Here is a 21,712-nt window from a genome sequence, read left to right as displayed (position 1 = left end):
AGTTGCTTTGATTTGAAAGATGCAAGTAAAAGTGATAGTGTACGAACAACTTTCTATTTCCAATCTTACTTTCCATATATAGTAGTTTCTGCTTTACGGAATGGTTACTGATTGAGTTTCTGTGCATTTCCTTTGTTATATTATAGAGTGTGAGAAGTTACTAACTTTGATATCGGATCACCTGTTTGAATAGATTGCAGTGTGGGGATTTACATATGTTTTTGTTGAAGATTCAGTTTGTTTGTGCTCTGGTTTGTTTCAAATGATCATTTTTGTTTATTTTTAAAAAGTGGCGAACTTTTCTTCAGTTTACGTCTTTAAGAAACACTTCTTCTTCTTCCCATTGCTTCTGTTCGTCTTGCCGACCTCTAACTCTAATTTTTCCCTATTTGAATCATCGCTGCACCATTCATCAGTCGTCACCCATCCTCTACCCAAGAAAGTCTTCACTTTATGTCTGTGGTAATGATATCTATACATATTCGGATAATGTACAAAAATATGCACGCGGATCTGCTTATGCATTTCCTGGAGTATCTGATTCTGGTTGGTTTCAATTCTGGGGTCAAGTTAAGGTTATTTATCGTTTCAGTTTTCTTCTCGCCATCTTCCTTTCTTCAAGGAGGAACAACTCTCATGTTAATCTTCGGAACTTGCTTTTACTTTGGGAGAATGTTGTGAATATTTACAAGCATGCATTTCTTCATGCTGTTTCTCCCTTCCATAGCTTTCCTTTAGGCATAGCCATTGCAGTTTGCTACTTGTTATGAGAATAACTGGAAAGAAATGCAGGATCGATGAGATTGTTCTTTTATATATACGGTGCGTAAATATCTGATACTGTGAATTATATCATGTCAGTATAGTATATGTTTTCACTTTTAATATGATGTGATGCGCTCTTTTTAAAGTTTTTACAGTCGTAATAATATGTTTTCTTGATAATTTTGAAATATATACGATAATTTGCAATTGATTTACTTTTTCTTTTTTGAACTCATCTTTGTATTAAGATATGACAGTTTTTATCGGTATATATGCATAATTATCACAAACAAAAAGAGGTTCTATGTATGGAGAAAATGGACTATTTTTATGTATGTTAATTTTTAGCATAAGGTCATTAATGCTAACATAATACCATTCAATTTCATTTTCAGAAGTTTATATTATTATTTTATGTATGTTAATTTTTAGCATAAGGACATTAATGCTAATATAATACATTTTATTTGATTTCTAAATATAAATTGACATATCTGAGATTCCAATTTGATACATGAAGGTAACTACAATGAAGGAAACTTTTTATGTAATCCGGTTCAGTCTGAGTTAAATAAATTACATAGTAAGTGTAATATACTTATCGTGTGATTGATTATTTTTTTGAATTATATATCAATTACACGATAAGTGTATTGCTTTTGTCAAGAAATAAATTCCAAATATATCTTAAAATATTAATGAAAAAGAATAATCAATTGTACATACATTGTGATTTTTCTAAAATCAAATAGAGGAAAAGTTACAAAATGCAGATTGTTAATCAATATGGCTAAAAACTACGATAAGTTTAAACCATTACCTAAAAGCAACCAAACGAATGTGATATTTAAATTTTGCTCATAGTTAATCAATATTTTTTTATGATTTTAACAGATCAAAGCATTTATTATTAATGTTTTTAGCTACGATCAAAATATTAACCATATTCTTTAGTTATGACTAACGTTTCAAAATTGTTAGCTGAAACAACGATTAATAATTGTCCCATAGTTGTCATTAATTACTACTAACCATAATTTTTATTTTTCCACTATAGTAATTAACTATGACATAAAGTAATATTTCTTACGATCATTTAAGAATAAATTCAAACATTTATGCAATAAAAATATCTTATATATTAATCATCCGTCCATTCAGTACATCGTGCACAAACTATAGTATCTACGTACCCCAAGAATCAACAATTGGCTAAATTGATTCCTTACGAGTTTGAATCCCACAAATATATGTATATATTTTTTGTACAATAATTTATTATTTATTTATTTTTAAACATACTTATTGATTTAAATTATTTACATACAAAATACGAAGCATGCATGTATGCATTTGTGATCCGATCCCAAATGTCGAGGCTTACAAGACTAACGTGCAATCCACGCCATTTAGAAAGAAAGTCCCAATTAATTAAATAAGTGGTCATATATAAGTTGAAGTCATGCTTTCTTAATTTTTTTTTATATAACCTATTTTGTTTGTCCAACTTTTACTAAATAAAAACCAACATGTTTTTGCATGTTACTTTTTTATATTTGCTCTTTGACTTCCTACTAATTTAATTCTAACAAATTCTTGAAAACGTTGCAAAATCAATATCCAAACAATTACATAATTGGAATAGGAGAAAAAATAAAAGATATTTGAATTTCAATAAACATGTAGAGCTCCAGGGAATTATTAAAGTTGAGATTCCACGAACAAATTCAAGATCACGAGTTTCTGTCTCATCGAATTTGTCAGAATTTGTCATAATTATTTGTTATATTGATATATTTACTACAAAGAAATTGAGTTTTGACTACACTATAAATGACCACGACTTAAAAATCAAAGTGAATCAATACTATTAACTAAGTTAGATAAAATCAAAGCAAAAACTTAAATTTTTACCATAATTAACTAATATTCGCCATGATTTTTAGCTATAGCCAAAATATTTGCCATGATTCTAGTCATGACTAATGTTTTGGCCACACTAGTAGAAACAACAACTAATGACCGTTGCGAAACAGTAGTTGGTTTGTATACGCCACATTTGTTTTTCTTTTGACTATAATAATTAACCGTAGCAAAAGATTATATTTTTTCTAGTGATTGTTCAATTACTCAATTTATTTAAATATTGACGTAGTCATGTATTTATCAAAACAGAACAAGACATGATCTCTCCACTGCGCTGTTTTTTTTACACTATTATAAGTAAACAAATTCCAATTTAAGCCTAAAACATTTGAAATAAATCATGGCATAATTTCTTGGGACCATTTCCTTCAATTTATACTATGATAATATGTTAGTCTATTAATTGTTTAATTTCTCCATCAGCATTAGTCAATAATTAATATGAATAGTATTTATTGTTTGTGTTTGATTACTTGTAATTAATTAATTAATTAGCAATAGAAAATACATAAACAAAAAAATACGTCTGTCAATGGAGCTGTTGAGGCTGAGATCCTTCATTATAATATATAGTGTAATATATAAATAGAAAATTTAATTAATATGTCATTTGGTGAAGACATGGTTGGCACACTAATTAAATTACATTATCCTATCATTTTCACATGTCAAAGGAGAATTAATTTGGCTAAACTACACCCTATCCATTTACAGCTTTTTCCTGTTGCAATTTTGTTTTTATTTTAGTACATTACAAAAAAGAAAAATATTTTCCGAAGTGCCTTTTACAAAAGGTTTTCCGTTGGCCCGAAAATCGTTGGAAATTTTGTCGGAACTCTTGTTAATGACGTCATTTTGTCGGAAATTCCGTCCCTGAAAAGCCTTTTTTTGTAGACGTAAATCGATTACAATGATATTATGCATTTCAATAATTAATAACCAAAATATTGATTATATATCAATATCAATTATCTGTAATCAACAAAAGAATGCTATTTCAGTAGACTAACAACTATTAATAAAGTAAAGGAATAATGAGACCGCCCTAATATAAAGTTTGATATAATTATATGTAAACTGCTATGGTTTGAGAAATTTACATCTTGTGACCCTGACTTTTATTTCCGTCTAATAAATAGATCCCACCGTCTAACAATACCAATATTTGGTCAAAAAAGATTTACTTAATCATATATAAGTCAATAATAATAAGAAGCGAATATGGATTTTTCATTCAATTGTTTTGGTTTGTATCTGCAACTTTTGATGAATTTTGACAAATAAGGGATCTATATGTTTGATGAAATCAAACGTCAGGGATACTGGATGTAATTTGTCAAATCACAGAGAGTCTAAATGTAATTACACCAAACATCGGATGAGGGCAATGTAATTATCTCTAAAGTATATCAAATACCCACATATTAATGAGATTCGAACTTATGATCATAAAGTCGTAGGGTCTTAATTTTACCAACTGAATTAAGCCTCAATGGCTCTATTTCAATTTTCATTTATTTATCTCATCAATTAATTTTGTGAATTAACGAATGAAATTAATTTGATTTTTCGAAAAAATATTTTACATAAGAAGTAGTATTTGTTCGTTGGCAAATAAAACCTCTCGTTTGACTTGCATCACATTTAGGTAAGAGTTTTAAAAAACTAAAACTTTTACGTATATTTGCTTGCTTATGCTAAGTAGCGGTTGCAATCCAGTGGTGTCACCAACGAGTTCATTTCTTTAGGTTTTCATATAATTATTGTGGTGAATTGTCCAAAATATTTTCTGAATTAATTTTAATTTTATATATTCTTTTGAATTTTATAAAATACTTTTATGAATTAGTATTATTACTCAAGTTCTTTACTTTACCCACCCACATTTGTTTTTTACATTTTCAACTATTTTATTTTTAAAAATATAAAAACAAGGATTAAAAAATACTTCTTACTGTCTGAGGATTACATAATTATATTTCATTTGAGGTAGTATTTATTATTTTTAAATCAACGAGGGAGTATTCATTATTATATCAAATTTTAAGACAAATAATTATAATTTATCCTATAACTTAGAAAGTCACGAATTCAAATATATATGAAAAAGAAATATAGGCCATGTTTATTTACTTTAGTATTAGCATATTACTTATGTCAATTTGTTGACAATAATAGCTGTAGATCATAGACTCTTAATTATTAATATTATCAAATAGCGACATTTATAATACAATGAGATGCAAATATTGTTTTACTCTAAGAACAAAACAAATAAATAAACCGGCAGTTGAACAACGACCACTAAATGTATTTAATTTAGAACATATTACGAAACACATATATATTTTAATGAATTTAATTTTAAAGCTTATATTAATTAGTGGCGATCCCAATTTTAGTTATAAATGTCATGATGCGGAACTACAACAGTTTATTATTATTATTATTGTCATTACTACTATTATTATTATTATAAAAGCGACGAAGTCGTTGTCTTAACAACACAATGACTTTGTTTCTGTTTTTTTTTTTTTTTTCGTCGATTTGGACCCATAAATATAAATTAGTTGATAGTACTACTCTGAGTTAGATGATAACAACATTAATAATCTAAAATGTATTACCTAAAAGTGAGCATGGTATGATGATAACTAGTGTTCTGTGGTGGAAGTGACGGTGGATGTTCACGAGGAGACGGAGCAAGTACAAGAATGCTTTCCCTGGTTGTCTTCGTGTGTTTGAAAATTAATGTATGCATGTGTTAGCCATTTTACTACCAAAAAAGAATGATGCAAGAATGTCGACAGGAACTAAGGGGGTAGGGGGGGAATGCAATTTTAGTTTTGTAGTTTATGGAGCCATATATTTTATTTTGTACGAATTAATTTTTGTAATTTAGTCCTATAATTTTAAATTTTGGTATGTTTCACCCTTTTTCGGTCAATTTGGTACATGATGCAATAAAATTGTAATTTTAGTCATGTATCTTAGGGAGTGTAGACATTTTTAGTCCTGTAATTTAGAAAACTTGACATTTTTGGTCCTGCATAAATAATTATTTTGGCTATGACTAAAAAACCAGAGTAAATATTGGTTGATCGTGATAAAATTTTAAATTTTTGCATTGATTTTATTTAATCGTTGTTAATAGTATTAATTTATTACTATTTTTAAATCGTGATCATTAATAATATAGCGAAAACTCAAGTGCAGCAAACCCTTATCATTACAACTGAGAATATTTGGAAAGGAGAAGTAAAATAAGAACTTTCAAGTGCAGCATATTTTCATTTCGCACCTACATGACTTATATTACCTTGGCTTGGTTAAGTTTCTCATACATGGCAGACTATACAAGAAACAAATGGAATGAGAGGAAGAAAAAATACAATTTATCCTTTTACGATACGATAAATGAGTAAAAAATCTCTTGCGATTTGTTTTCTTTAGCAAAATACTCCCTATATGTTTAAAAAATAAAAAAAATTATCCCCTTATCTAAACTGTTGATAGGGGGATAATTTGCTTTTTTTTTTTTTTAAATATAAGGGGGTTTATTTGTTAATTTTTTTGAAAAAGAAAATTTTTGCTCATTTCACATATTACTGAGGAGTAAGTTGCATTTAGCCCTATAAAGAAGGGTAAACTATGATGGACTCTTCTTAGATCTGTCATATTTATAATTACTTCCTTATTATTTGAAAAATTATAAATATCCATCTTGGTATTCACGATCGTACCCCATCGTCACAGCTAATTGTAATGGGGTGTTTGTTAGACGGTCGCCAATTCCAGACGGGTTTTAATAATTTTTTAATAATAAAAAAATATTAATAATTATGACAAATCTCAAAAGAGGTAGAAATGACCAAAATTAATAAAACTCGAAATTATAGGACAGTGATTGTTTGGCATCTCATTTTATTTCATTTGAAAAGGAGTAAGGAGTTTGTGCATATTTCGATTTTCACAATGGGCAGCAATTTAAATTTAGTCCGACAAATGTATAATAATAATAGTTAATAATGTATAAAATATATTAGTTAGAAAATAAAAGTTTATGTGATATATTCCTTCTTACAAAACTAGTAACATTGTGTCTGAATTTCTTTTTACTCAAACTAGATCTTACAGACACACACACAGTAAACTATTGATGAGATGAAATGAAATGAATTTCTTTTTACAAACAATCATCTCCACCATGAGTTCAAAGAGCACTAATTAACCTTGAATTTGGGTAAAAGAGCACCAACAACGACAAATACATTACAATAACTCAACAAACACTTACATAAAGTGATATAGATACCCAGATATTCAGTGGGATTCGAACCTACAGCTTCAAACTTGTTCAAATGACCTCAACCTTAAACTTAACCATTAGGCTAAGACATCATCAGCTAATTAACCTATTTTACAGGCACAAATATAGCCTTATTACATGAAAACCCCAATCGGCCACATGATGTCTAAACGGCTTTCTTTTGAACAGTAAAGTGAAGAATAAGTGGGAATTTTGTTGGTACAAGAATCTTGTTTATTCCAATCTGTCTTGTTGTGTTTTAAGGTCAAAAGATGGGGGAAGGAATAAAGTGGTGTACATATATGTGATGGAAAGATAGAGAGAATGGTTAAAAGAGAAAAAGGCAAAAGCAACTTTGAGCAGCTACCAATCAATATATACATACATATATATATATATATATATATATCCTTTAATCATCCATTCCTAGCATGCATGCAGTCTTCTAGGTAAAAAACAGAATTAGCTTAGGCAAGACCATGTGCTAGCCCTTTATATTACAACAATTGCAAAACAACTGCACAATTAGGGGAACTTGTTGGTCTTTTATTAGAATAACTTCATATGACAAAAGGGAAAAACAAAGATAGTGATGGGAATCTTTGTGGTTGTGTGTGTATGTGTGTGTGTGTGCCATATTGAGATGTCCATTCATCCCCCTTGGAGGGCTTTTGTCACACCTTGGGGCTATGAATCCACTGGAAGTTGAAACTACAAAAAGAATTGATTATTCTTTAGCGAGTAAATTACAATTACTTTTTTTTAAAATTTTACAAATACTCTCTCATTATTTAAAAAATTAAAAACAACTTCCCTCAAATAGAAAATAATTATATAGTTCTTAGATCGTGAGGTAAAAAGATTATTTTACCATTGTGGTGTTTTTACTAAAAAAAATATTTAATTTCATGTAAAAAAAATCTAAAGGTAGATAAAGTAAATAATCTTTTGAAAATATTAGTTCATAAAAGTATTTTATAAAATCTGAAGAAGTGTATAAATTCAAAATAGAATGTTGGATAGTTCACTATAAAAAAATGAAAGAAAAACTAACGGAATGAGCTCGTTGTTATACGGATGTTAAATCAGAGGGATATTTGTAATTTTTTAAATAATAAGTAGGTATTTGTAATTATGTCAAACTTCAGAGGCGATTGTTGTGATTTACCCATTCCCTACATTGTAAATCACTACGGCTTAAATATCATAGTAAATCTATACTATATCTACCATGATGATATCAAAGCGATGCAAAAACTTTTGGCCATGGTTAATCGACATTTGAACCTATAGCCAAATTATTTACCATAATTTTTAGCTATAGCAAATATTTTAGCCTTGATTGTAAAAATAATAACTAAAAATCGTTGCACAATCTTGATTAATTAATATCCCACCATAATTTTTTATTTTTAACTATAATAATCAATTATAGTAAAAAAGCAAATTTCTTTGGAATTTTCCCAAACAATCCCGAGAATCATCTCGGTATTGTGAGTCATATAGTTTGCAAATAGATTATTAATTATTTGTTTGGGAAAAAAATTTAGAGATTGCATGTCATGTGTTCTTTAAAGAAATTATGCTTATAAATATTCTTGTCTTTTCATTATTGGTACATGTGGGGTGAGATGGGACAGTCTCATGAATCATCTTTATGACACGATTACTCATATTGGCTTGGTACAATTCGAACTCCATCACTAGAAATTAGGGTTCTAAAGTGGGCTTGTATCAAATTAATTATTAAGTATATGTGATATATTTATTATACAATTAATTATTTTTTTAAATTATATATTAATCATATTATAAATAAATTATATTTATTATATAATTAATTCAAGCGTTTATTACAATGATCTTGTTTGTTCAACTGTTTCTAGTTAATCATATACTTTTGTATCTTGCCTGACACTTTGCTCACTCAGTAATCAATTTTAAATTGTTATGTGAGGATAAGACGGCGCACTGTCATCAACCATCTTCCCTGACACAGTGTCCCAAGATCAATTTTTATAGAATACTGTCTTGTTCGTTTAACTGTCTCCAATCTGTTAATTTTTTTTTATCTCATATAACATTTGGTTTTAGTATAATTGAACACCTTAATTTCAAAATCTTTTGTAATAACTCAAGCACAAGGGCTCAGTACAAACAAAAATTGTCTCAAAATCTACTGAGTTGAATCTAAAATTCGTATATCGTCAAAATAGTTGTGTAGGGAGGTGAAATAATATTTTTTGTTCAATAACTTGCGGTCTTTTCATTTTTAATCTTATTAATTATAAAATTCTTATTTTTGTTCTCGTAACTTTAAAAAAATAGCATTTTGGCTCCATGACACCTTTCTGCTTGGTGTTGAACGTAAAATACCACGTGGTTGTTGATTGCACGGGACCAAAAATGCTACATTTTAAAAGTTATGAGACCAGAAGTGATAATCTTATACCAACAGAACCAGAAGTGTAAATACCATAACGCCGTTAGAAGTTATCAAATCAAGAGTGAGAATCCCGAAACTAATGAAATTAAAAGTAAAAAAAATCCTACATTACGGAACGAAAAATTTTATTTTCCAAGTATATATAAGCGCAAATTGCAATTTTCGTCCAGTTTCTTAAGGGCGGTGGCGTTTCCAGTCCAGGTCTTTTCCAAAATAGAATAGTAGAACAGTAATTAAAAAAATTTGGCAATTTTAGGACAAATTACCCTAAATCGGCCGGGATTGTGCACGAGGGAGGCACGTGAGCGTCTGAAAGTTGGGGGAAGCTGACGTGTCCGGTTAAATGGATTAGGTGTAAAAAAAAAAGGGGGCAACATGACGTGGCAAAGCTGACGTGGAAAAAAAGGCCACATCAGCTCGCCAACGTGGATTGCAATTCGGTGCTTTGGGGAGAGTTGTTCGTATGAGAAGGGCGAGAAATTGTATAATGTGTTGTTGGAGTATGCTCCCGGCAGCGCTTTGGCTGATAAGCTTAGGAATTCCGGTGGTGGGAGGATGCCGGAAATTGAAGTCCGGGGATACACAAAGGCTTTGCTCAAAGGGATTCACTATATTCATAAGTTCGGGTACGTTCACTGTGATATCAAGCTTCAAACATTCTTTTAGGCATGAATGGCTGCATGAAGATCGCCGATTTTGGGCTTGCAAAGCGGGATGGAAGGAGAAAAGGCGCCATGATGGGGTTCGAATTGAGGGGCACCCCTTTGTACATGTCGTCAGAGATGGTCGCTGGGGGTGAGCAGGGGCCTCCGGTGGATATTTGGGCGCTTGGGTGCGTCGTGGCGGAGATGTTGTCTGGAAATCCGGCGTGGCGGTGCTCAGATATCGCCGAATTGATGATGAGAATCGAAGTAGGTGAAGAAGTGCCAGAGATCCCCAGAAGTTTATCGGAGGAAGGGAGAGATACTCTTGGTAAATGTTTCGTGAAGGATCCAAGCAAGAGATGGACGGCGGAGATGCTCTGACGTGGCCTTTTTTTCCACGTCAGCTTTGCCGCTTCACGTTGCCCGTTTTTTTTACACCTAATTCATTTAATCGGACACGTCAGCTTCCCCCAACTTTCAGACACTCACGTGCCTCCCTCGTGCACAATTCCAGTTGGTTTAGGGTAATTTGTCTTAAAATTGCCAATTTCTTTTAATAACTGTTCTACTATTTTATTTTGGAAAAGACCTGGACTGGAAACGCTACCGCCTCTAAGAAATTGGACAAAAATTGGAATTTACCCAATATATATAAATATATCAATTATTTGCATACGAAGTCTCAACTGTCTCTCTCTCCCTCTCCCTCTTCTTGTTTAAGTTGCAATGAGTGGGAGAAGTGTCTCTAAACTCATCTCAAAAGACACATATACAAATATATAGATGACAGAAGAAAAGCCCAAATTAGGAATTCATGACTTTGTGTGCCAACTCTTCATAGTACCAGATCTGGAGAAGACAGCCATAATAAGACTTCCTCAAACTACGCCAATATTCTTGAGGCCCTTTTTCTATTAATTAATTAATAATGACGATAATGTTATTAATTACTAATCTCATTTGGTTACCTCTAATTAATATAAATTTGTGGCCCTTCTAATCCAATCATTGGAAGGCCCATTGTTTAATCATGACTGGAAAATGAACATAATGACGATTATTAATTACTAATTAAATTACTAAAACTCTTTGTCGTTCTCTAATAAAATTAGTGTGAAATAATAGAAATATTTTTTAATTTTATTTGTCGGAAATTATTGTAGCTTTTGTTTTGTTTTAGAAAAATTTTAAAGTTAATGATTCAATTTCATATACAAATTCTCGCTAAATTAATATTCTAATGCCATATATATATATATATTATTTCTAAATTACTTTTTTTGAGAATAATATTTTAAAATAATATTTATTAGGATAATTTAACTTTGGATCTACTTGTATCAAATCTATAAACAAAGTTTCAATATAGCTAAGGTAAATCTTGATTACTCCAAACACGCAATTTGCAAGGCAAGCGACGGGCAATAACCACACGAAATATGAGTTCATGCATATTCGAGTTCAGATCAAATTGATTTCGAAATATAATAATTTAATAAAAATATGTGGGTTCTAACTTTTAACTTTTTTTTATAATTAATGAAGAAGATGAGAAAATTGATCCATTTAGTACCTTAAAGTGATATGCCCACACATCAAATAATATGCTTTTTACTTTTTTAATTTGATGTCAAAGAGGAAAACTCTAAGTACTGATCAGAGACAGGAGGAGGATTAACTAACAAGTCAAATCATGATTTCCTCACTCAAACATAAAGTAAAAGGAGGCAAATGAGATCATGTGGCTGATTGATATAAATCACATGATGATGGATTAAAGAAACCAACGAAAACAATTTCAATTAAAAATTAAAGTAAACTAATGTAAGAATTTAAGGTGGTTGTTGTCACTGTCGTGGAAGAATATACATCCATCATGAGTAATAATCCCAAGAGCCAGGAAAGACAAGAGGACACTTGGAAGTATTTGGTTAGCTTTTAAGAAAAAAAGAAAACATTGGGAATGGAGAGCACGAATTGCTGACAAGATGAATGATCAAGGGCTTCCTTTTCTTGCCAAATTAACATAAAACTAATAGTCCAGCTCTATTATTTTATGGGTTATTCTTACGTTGGAATTTCGTTTTCAGACACAATAATAAGAATTTTTAATAAAATTTATAATACATGAATAATTATAATTGTTCAGATCTAAAAGCCCGTATTTTTAAACTTAGGTTATAGGCATAGAATATGAGCTACAAGTTTGGTATCCGTATAAATACCATACCGCCTACATTTTGTGACATTTATTTTACTTTCCTTTCTCCTCTCCCATAATTCAAAATCTTAATAGATTTCCTAAGATGGAAACCTTCTTGCAAAATGAAATACCATCTTGTTTGGAAATGGAGAGAGGATCAAGATCGCTTTTGTATTCCAATGTCTTTCGCAGTCTAAATGAGACTGTCCGCTCAGACGGTGGCAGTGGCGATGGTGGTGGTGGGAAGGCAAGATCGTCTTCTTCATCGTCCCCTGAACGATCATTGCTTTCGAGTTCAGAATCCAGTTCTCCTGTAAACGAGGTTGGTTCTGATACTATGTTGAATGCTAGATTATCTGAATTATCTAAGGAAAATATTGCCAGGGAACTTCATGCACATTCTGTCCTTCCGGGATTCACCCAAACCGGTGGAGGAAACTACGTTCCTCTCAACTTTCTTGAATCCTTCCAATCTTCAAATGGAGTCAAACACTCCGACCCTTGTTCATCACCCTCTTCATCTGTCAGCTCCAGAATCCCGAATCTAGGGTTATTTTTACATGATCCATTTCCTGTAAAAAGCGAATCTCTTCCCACAGCCAAAACCCGCGATCACGCTCCGTTTCCAGAAAACCCTTTATTCTCTGTGTCTCAATTCGATCGAAATCAGCTCGATCCCGAGTCAAAGTGGCTGAAAATCAGTCAGAAAGTCAGCAACCATCCTTCAAAAGGATTCAGCGACTACTGGCTCAGCACGACGAAAACTCAGCCGATGAAATTTCCAGCATCCCGGAAAAGCCAACAGAAAACGTGTTCGCCATCATCGCCAGGGAAGCTTTTCCGGGGAGTAAGGCAGAGGCACTGGGGAAAATGGGTGGCGGAGATACGGCTGCCGAGGAACCGGACGAGGGTTTGGCTCGGAACCTTTGACACGGCGGAGGAAGCGGCGTTTGCTTATGACACAGCTGCTTATATTCTCAGAGGTGATTATGCAAACCTGAACTTCCCCGATTTAAAGCACCAGATCAAGGCCAATCCCATGAACAACAACACCGCTGCGCTTCTTGAAACCAAGTTGCGGGCGATTTCACAAGGAATGGTTGCATCGAAGAAGGGCTTTAACGCTCCACAGTCGTCGTCGTCGTCGCCGCAGCATAAGCCGGTTTTGGAAGAGGATTTGAACCAGAAATCAGCTGAAAAAGAATGGGCATTGGAGGTGGAGAGCAGAGTTGGATCAGAAGCAATGGAGATGAAGAAAAGTGCAGAAACGATGGGATCAGATGCTGATGCAGTTCAGTTGAGCAGAATGCCTTCTCTGGACATGGACATGATCTGGGATGCGCTTTTAGTCTCAGATTACTGATCCCATTACTTTTTTTCTTGATTTTTTTTTTTTTTTTTTTTTGTATTTTTGTTCGTTTAGAGGTTTTAAATTTGGTATTTCTTGGTAATAATATGATGACTTTCTAAGTTTAGTTAATTTGCACAATACTTATAATTTGAATTGTTCTGCAAATGAATGTTCTTCATAGTTCATGCTTTAATTTTGCACAGGCCCAATACACCTGATGTTTGAAAAAATTATAATTTTAGTTCTGTAAGTATGGAAGAATTAATATTATTCTTATATGAATTTATTTTGATAATTTTATTATATAATTTAAATTTTTGGTATATAGAGAACAAAATAGTCGAAATTTTTGCTAAAATAGCCCAAAAAGTGAATCTAGTAGCTGATCACTTGGATATCAATTTTTTTTTTTTTGCTATTTTAATAAATTCTTTGACATTTTTGTCCTCAATGTGATTAAATTGTTAAAATAAAGACAAAGTTTGTCAAAAAAAGATTATAAAAGACTTAAAAATCGCCACCCCTATACCTACAATACTAAAATCGCAATTATTTTGCAAACACCACATTTATTTTTCTCCAACAGTTGATGAGAAAGTCTTGTATAAATTAATTAGGCATGATAATATTCTAAGTTATATGAATAACATAATTTATTTTGTGTTGATGTGACATGAGTTATACTATTTGATAGTTTGACGCAAAATTTAATTGCTTAAATAAGGTTGTGAAAAAGGAGAGATACAATCAATGTTTTTAGATCCGGATCGGATCAGTTGGTCCGATTGAGAACTGGTTATGTGTCCGGTCCGAGTCAAGGGGTAAAAAAGGGAGGCAATTGACCCACTCCGAACCGGTGAAAACTTGTCCGATTAGAACCCAATAAAATCGATTTTGCTCATTTTTTTTTTTAAAAAAACTTTTTAGGAGAGGAGACGGCTAAAAGAGGGAGAAAAAGAAGGTAGGTTCCCCCCCCCCCCCCCAAATACAAATTCAAAGAAACAAATAAAAAACTTCTCTCATCTCCATGTTCTTCAACCTCAACTCTCAAGTTCAAGTTTAAAATCAAATTTAAAAAAGTGTAATATAGTGTTAATTTTTGTGGGTGGAAGAGTCGTCGGCGCACCGAACAGGAGCGAGCAACAGCAACAGCTGTTGTAGCTACAACACATTTTTTTTTTTTTAGTATTTCTAATTTTAGAATTTTGAATGCATGTTGTTTCTTGAATATTTATTGAAATTATTGTGTAAGTTATGAATTTTGGATGATATAGTATTTGTATACAAATGTTTGAACCTTTGTTGAATATTTATGTATAAATGTATGAACTTTATTGAAATTGAAATATTCATTGATGTATAATGTATTGCTGCATATGATGTACAATCGTATAATGTATATATACATATATAAATATATTAAGGTTCGGGTTAATCGATTTTTTGCTTTCGGTCAGATTGATCGGACCAGTTACCCAGTAACTTGATCGATTCGATCTTCGATCGGATCTAAAACCATTGGATACAATAACTGAGGTTGAATTCTAGAAATTCAAGAAACTCGTAATAAAATTAGGTGATCTAAAACAAATTAAAAATTTAAAACAAAAAGTAGAATTAATTGCAACGATCTCTCTTTCAAGTTAATATAATTATTATCACACCTTTTAAATCTAAAATTACAAAAATCTCCCTTTCTGAATTTTCAAGCTTAAAAAGAAAAAAAAGACTTTTAATTGCTATATTTTATAATTAATTAAATGATAATTGCACCCCCATACTTATAAAAATAGAATATTGACAACCCAACTCGTGTATGGATGTATGCACACGCTTAAATGCAGTTTACCTCCTTGTGTTAAGTGAAATGAGCAAATACCCTCTATAAAAAAAGAATTAACAAATTAGCGCTCTGTGTTTCAAAAAATAAAGTAAAGTATCCCCTATCAATGGTTTAAATAGACGGATAATTTGCTTCTTTTTTTAAAACACAGGGAATAATTTGCTATTCCGCAGGGAATTTTTTTCTCATTCCTCGTATCATAAGGGGGTAAATTGCATTTTTTCTTGTAAGCACATGGTAATATAGAGGAGAAGTTTTTATAATTTCAAAAAAGGAAAGGATATGGTCAGCAAATACACTAGTTTTTCCTAGAAGGTTAATATGGTAATTTACTTTAAAAGTATGAAAACAAATAGTATAGTTCTTTTGACCTTTGTAGATCAACAAAATACAAAGATGGAACCTTTGCACGATTCATGGTCCCCGTATTTTATCTTTATGGAATAATATTATTTTTTTTCGCTAAGCAGACATTGACTGTTATACCATCAATTATTGTGATTTCACAAGAATAAATATAATTTTTTATTATAATTAATTATTACGTTAAAAGTAAAAAATCGTAGCTGTAAATTATTTTGATTTTTCTACAAGTAGGACTAAAATATTTATTAAAGTTAAAAAATATGGCGAATATTTCTATCTTGGACTAAACACAATGAATATTGATTAATTGTGGTCAAAATTTAAGTTTTCATATCAATTTTGTCTGACATTGATTGATTAAATTGGTTTAACCAATCAAAACTTTAGTTTTTTTTTTATCTTAAACTAAAATAAATAGACAAGTAAAATTAATTAATTACGTTGAACTACTCATTCAAGTTTTGAGTTAATTTAATCAATAAATTAGGGTTCATAAACCCAAAAACCAGAAGCAAATGATTGACTAACTTGATCAAATAATTTACATTATTTAATTTCCTAAGTGAATTCATAGACTGAATTAATTAAATTTACTAAGATTAGTTGGGCATGATCTGTTAAGCTTAATCCTCCTAATTTGAGCTATTAAGTTGGGCTGGGCTACGAGATTACTAGCTAGGTGGGCTAAATAATTTCAGATAATGGATAAATATACATTTTAGAGTGAATTTTAATTAATGGATTTGAATTTGAGGAAAAAATTTAGAAAAATAATTTCAAACGACTCAATTTTAAAAGAATTTGATATACTATTATTCAACAAAATATAATTTAAAATTAGACTTGAATGATTTGAAATTATTTAAATTTAGAATTATCAAACAAATTCAAGGGATTGCTGTTAAGTTATTTGAAATCCATAATTTTAAAATTTTCAATAAACCCTTTACAACAGTCATACTATTACAGATCAATAATATAAAATAAAATAAATCTAATCAATATCTACCATTACAGAAGATAACACGTACTATGCAATTAAACAGCATCCCACAAATATTCTAGAGTCTTGTATTCGCCAACTAAACTATGCCTCATTCACAAAAATTTTATACTGTTATCGGCATTTTTTGGGCAGCAATGTCGTCCAAAAGATGATAGCGGCATTTTTTTCGAGCCCCCATCGCCCTGATAATGGGAGGCAATTGTTGCCCTCTGCCGAGGGCGATGATTGTCCCCTTTTTTGCTTAGGCTGCCACAGCCACCACCTTTTATGAGGTGGGATGGTGATGGCGGCTACGGGCCGGAGGAGGGAGGTGTAACAAGTGAGAGAAAAAAAAAAAGAAAAATTATTAGATTATTATTTAAAAATTTAAATAATTATAATAGTAGGTCAAAATAATTATTTTAAATTGGCTAATAGGTATAAAAATTCATGAAAATCTTCCATACTCAAATATGGATTGGTGCAACGACAACAACACTGATTTGGATGGGTTTTACGAGTCGAATCTATTGGGTTTCGAATGCGGTGGGGATTGGGTCTTGGTCCTAAAAATCCTTAGTCCGCTAGGTCTTGGATTTTGGCACACCAACCAGACCTCACCCTGTTATCCCTATTTATAGGGGTCATTTCATTGTTGACATTAAATTTGTAAGTAAATTATATTTTTGATCCTGTAAGTGGATTTATTTTCAATTTTGGTCCCATATTATAAATAAATTGCATTTTTCATGTACATCTTTTTTTAGATTTCAGGACACAAAAGGAACTTTCTTTAATTACTTGACGGCTGAAGCTTATTCCATTAAGTGACTTCACATTTGGAGTGAAAATGTACCTGCAAATGAAAAATTGGCGAGAAAAGCTCGTCCCTTCTTCCTCATATAAATAGCCCCTGCAAGTTAAACATGGATAATCAAGTCTGTACAGACTCACACACCACTACACACCCACAAAAACACACAAACACAAATACAAACACAATAAAAAAATGGAAAGAAAATGTAAAAAAAAGAAATAAAAAAGCAAGTTTTGAAGGACACTGGTTTCATTTCAAATCAGAAAATCCAAGTACAATTAATGTTCCGACATACATAAACCCTAGAATTAATCCCACGTAGTAACCAATCCCATATTTGCTTTACGATCTTTTTCGTCATTGCTAAGATAGATCCCGAAGACATTTGCTGAATAACTGTACTTGTAGTAATAATCATCCTTGTCCCAACCGCCTTGGAATACGACGATCCCCTTATCTTTCGAACCCCACCAGAAATGACAGAAGAAAAGAGTTCTTTTGAAAAATTGATTACGGAAATGCCAAGTAAAAACTTGACCGGCGTTGAGAGTGTGCGTGCCCAGATCGTCATCTTTAGACGCGCAATGTATCACCAAACTCTGGGGGAGGTCACTGTAAATGTTGATTTCATGTTTTTCCAAATATTTAGTAGCTTTAATCTCATGAACAAAACTCACCCATAGCAAAAAGAGAAAAATGAGACTGTTGATGCTTGCATCAGACATTATTCAAATGGAAATTTTATAAGTTCTATTGAGTGGTTAATTCCCTCTTGAAATAATATCCACAATTTATAATGTAAGGAAGGGGATTTGATTATACACATAAAAAAACATTTAGGTAATAGAAAAAACATAGATTTATGTACAATTGGAATGTCATTGAATTTACGCAGATCCTTATATAGGTAGATTACAAAGATTGCAAGTATGAAAACAACTATTGTCATTGCACAACAATTTTGATTTATTGTCTAAATGAAATTTTTCGCAAATCCTCGATAATTGTTAGCAACGAATTTAGTAAAAAATTATTTTCTTGATAATTAGTTTGTCACTGATTTTAACTTCAAAACTTTACTAACGAAAGTATTTGTCCGCCCCATTTTGCGGAGAAATTTTCAAATTTTTTGTCTACGTGAGCTAGCTATTAAGTTTTGCAACACTAAATACAGCAAGGAAATATTTTGTTTCAAAAATTTTAAAATTACAAGAACTTAAAAATTTTTGTTCCTTGGTAAATTTGTTGATGAATTATTGGTAACTTTACTCTAGCTCCTTTCTAATAATTATTAAGCTATTGGCATAATTTCTTGTAGTGTTTTAAACTATTTTTAAATTAATATTAGGACCAAATTATGCTTTGAAGTTCGAAATGCAAGTACATTAATCCCTATATTATAAGTCACCACAAATTAAAAATGATAGTAAATCAATACTATATCTACTACGATCAGATAAAATCGATGCAGAAATTTAAGTTTTAATTATAGTTCGTATGGTTTAGGTATGACCAAAATATTTACCATAATTTTTTAGTTACAGCAAATTTTTTGACTTCATTTGCAGAAACAACGCCTAATAGGCATTGTGTATCTATGGTTAATTAGTATCACTATGATTTTTTACTTTTAACTATGATAATTAATCACGGTGAAGATTTATATTTCTTTTAGTGACGAGTTATAAATATTTTAGGATATTCTAAATTTTACACTAACTTTGAATAGTATTAATTAACAGAATATTGTGCTTTTTTAAATATTTTTTTAATATATAGGATTTAATATAAATACAACCGATTTAAAAATTAGCATTTTTTTTTTCGAAACTTTCTTATTATTTTCTGAAATATCAACCTCAATTTCCCCAGATTTATTGTTCCTATTTTATTTAGGTTATCTAGAGATAAATCTCCACTTCCTGAATAAGAATGCTTTTTATAGAATTACCTTCTTATAACTTATATTAGAAAATCTTTTTCTGAATTAGTCAACTGCATATTACATTGTGATTAGATTTATTATCATATACCATATATATATATATATATATATATATATATATTATTAGAAACCCAAAATATTTTAATAATTTATGAACAATACAAGAAAATAGAGTATCAAAGACGAAAAATTAGAGACGGAATTAAATCCGTTTGTATTAAAAACAGATTTAGAGATCGAAATTTTTTTTTATGATAAATTACTAATAATTTTTATATCAGAGATGAATTTAGACGGATATATTATTCCACTAAATATATTATATTTTGTCTCTATTTCCGTCTCTGATACTTCAAAAATCAGGATGGTCGACAGTTAATTTTTTTTTTTTTATTTCAGTCTCCATTTCCGTAGCTCATTTATTTTTAACTTACCAACAAAAATTTCCATCTCTAAAGTTATAAATAGGAATTTTTTTATTTATGAAAATATTAAAACACAAAAATAAAAAAAAATTAATACTTGACTTATTTTCAATGCGAGTTTTGTAGTATGATACCTTAAATGAAATGGAATAGAGATGTATTGAGGATCTTTGGAGTGAATTCAACTGGATTATACATTATTATGTAGTTCTCACACAACAAAGCGTTTCTTGAATTTGTTGTGAATTAATAGCATTTTATCTCCCATTAAATGGTAAATGGCTCAAATGAGATATAATCCCTTGCAAGATGGAAAAGGTGTAATTATCCATTGGGCGATCAAATAATTTTCAAAATCGCTGAGATTGTCCGAACCAAATTGAGTTGAATCGTTTATTATAATTTGTTTAAAAAACTACAATTTTTAAATTTAGGGTAAAATTAACCACATTGCATTATTGGTTTTGTTTTGATTTAGTACCAAAAAAACTGCAAAAAAAAAAAATTGTTAATGATATTATTTGAAATTTTAAATTACATACATAAAAATATTTGATAAAGTTAATTAGTCGTTTAGAAGACTTTAATATTCAATTTATAGAATCTCAAAGTTCATACGTTATCGAATGTGCACAATTATAAAAATTCACTTTTTTATAAAGTTAAATTTGGATGCTCAAAGCTAAAAAAAAAAAAAAAAAAAAAAGCCCACGATTTTCTATTTCTCAAAGGAAAAATTGTTCTTTCAAAATGAGTACAATTTACATAGTAACGGAATTCAAAAGACCAAATTCCAGCTATATATCATAAAGGGTTAAAGAGAGGGATGATTTTGCAATTGTGCATTAATAAGTAAATATGTCTTGGAGTGATGTGCAATATATATAACATGAGATATTAAACTAATTATTATTGGGCGTTCTTATTCAAAATGAAATAACTGAAGTACATCAAAATCTTAACCTTCCCATGTGTTTACTTTTATCATAACAGACGCTGGTGTTTCTTCATAGCAGAGATAAAATCCGTCGTTCTTGACTGAATAAGTATATGTGTGATAATAATCACCTTGATCCCAGCGGGCCCTGAAGACATCAAAAGCCTTTGTCTTTTTACCCCACCAGAAATGACAAAAGTAAAGAGTAGTTTCTATAATATTAGTACTAAAATTCCAGCTGAAAACTTCACCAGAATAAAGAGAATGGTATCCCAAATCATCATCTTTCGACGCGCAATGCGCAATTATTCCTGTAGAGTTTTTGGGAAGATTATTATATATGTGAATCGTATGTTTCGCCGGCAGGATATTGGTAGAAGCTTCGATTCCAACGTTAAATGACAACAAAACTAAAAATAAAAAAATACTAATAATACTTGTAGAAACCATCACTGAATTAGGCATTTGTTGGTTCTATAAGTAATTAAACTTTGTTCTTCCCATTGTATATGATATCATGCATATTTATATAAGAAACAATTTCGTGCTAAACATGAAAAATATTTAGGAAAGTCATGAAAAGAGATTGCAAAAATCATAAGATCTCCATATTATATATGTATTTCAGTAAGTAGCTTTGAGGATTACAAAGTACTTACAAATAAGGATTTTGATTTTGATTATGTGAATAGTTGACATATCATTTTGAAAATAATAATGTGGAAGTCAAAAAATGACTTAATGAGGTGA

At 30.7% G+C, this 21,712-nt stretch overlaps 1 protein-coding gene and 1 pseudogene across 1 annotated transcript; both read left to right on the top strand.

The window, feature by feature from the left end:
• Window positions 490–10,471, top strand: LOC105172059 (annotated as a pseudogene).
• Window positions 12,368–13,847, top strand: LOC105172058 (ethylene-responsive transcription factor ERF062). Its single transcript, XM_011093397.2, has one exon. The coding sequence runs from the start codon at window positions 12,397–12,399 to the stop codon at window positions 13,654–13,656; it is 1,260 nt and encodes a 419-aa protein (XP_011091699.1). The 5' UTR covers window positions 12,368–12,396; the 3' UTR covers window positions 13,657–13,847.

The sequence above is a fragment of the Sesamum indicum genome, linkage group LG10, assembly GCF_000512975.1.
Source record: "Sesamum indicum cultivar Zhongzhi No. 13 linkage group LG10, S_indicum_v1.0, whole genome shotgun sequence".
Lineage (NCBI taxonomy): Eukaryota > Viridiplantae > Streptophyta > Magnoliopsida > Lamiales > Pedaliaceae > Sesamum > Sesamum indicum.
Note: the sequence above shows the minus strand (reverse complement) of the source record. Positions and strands in the feature narration are given on the sequence as shown.

What these genes read in the sequence shown, in the direction of transcription:
- LOC105172058 (XM_011093397.2), top strand. Translation starts at nt 12,397, where the DNA reads ATGGAAACCTTCTTGCAAAATGAAATACCATCTTGTTTGGAAATGGAG.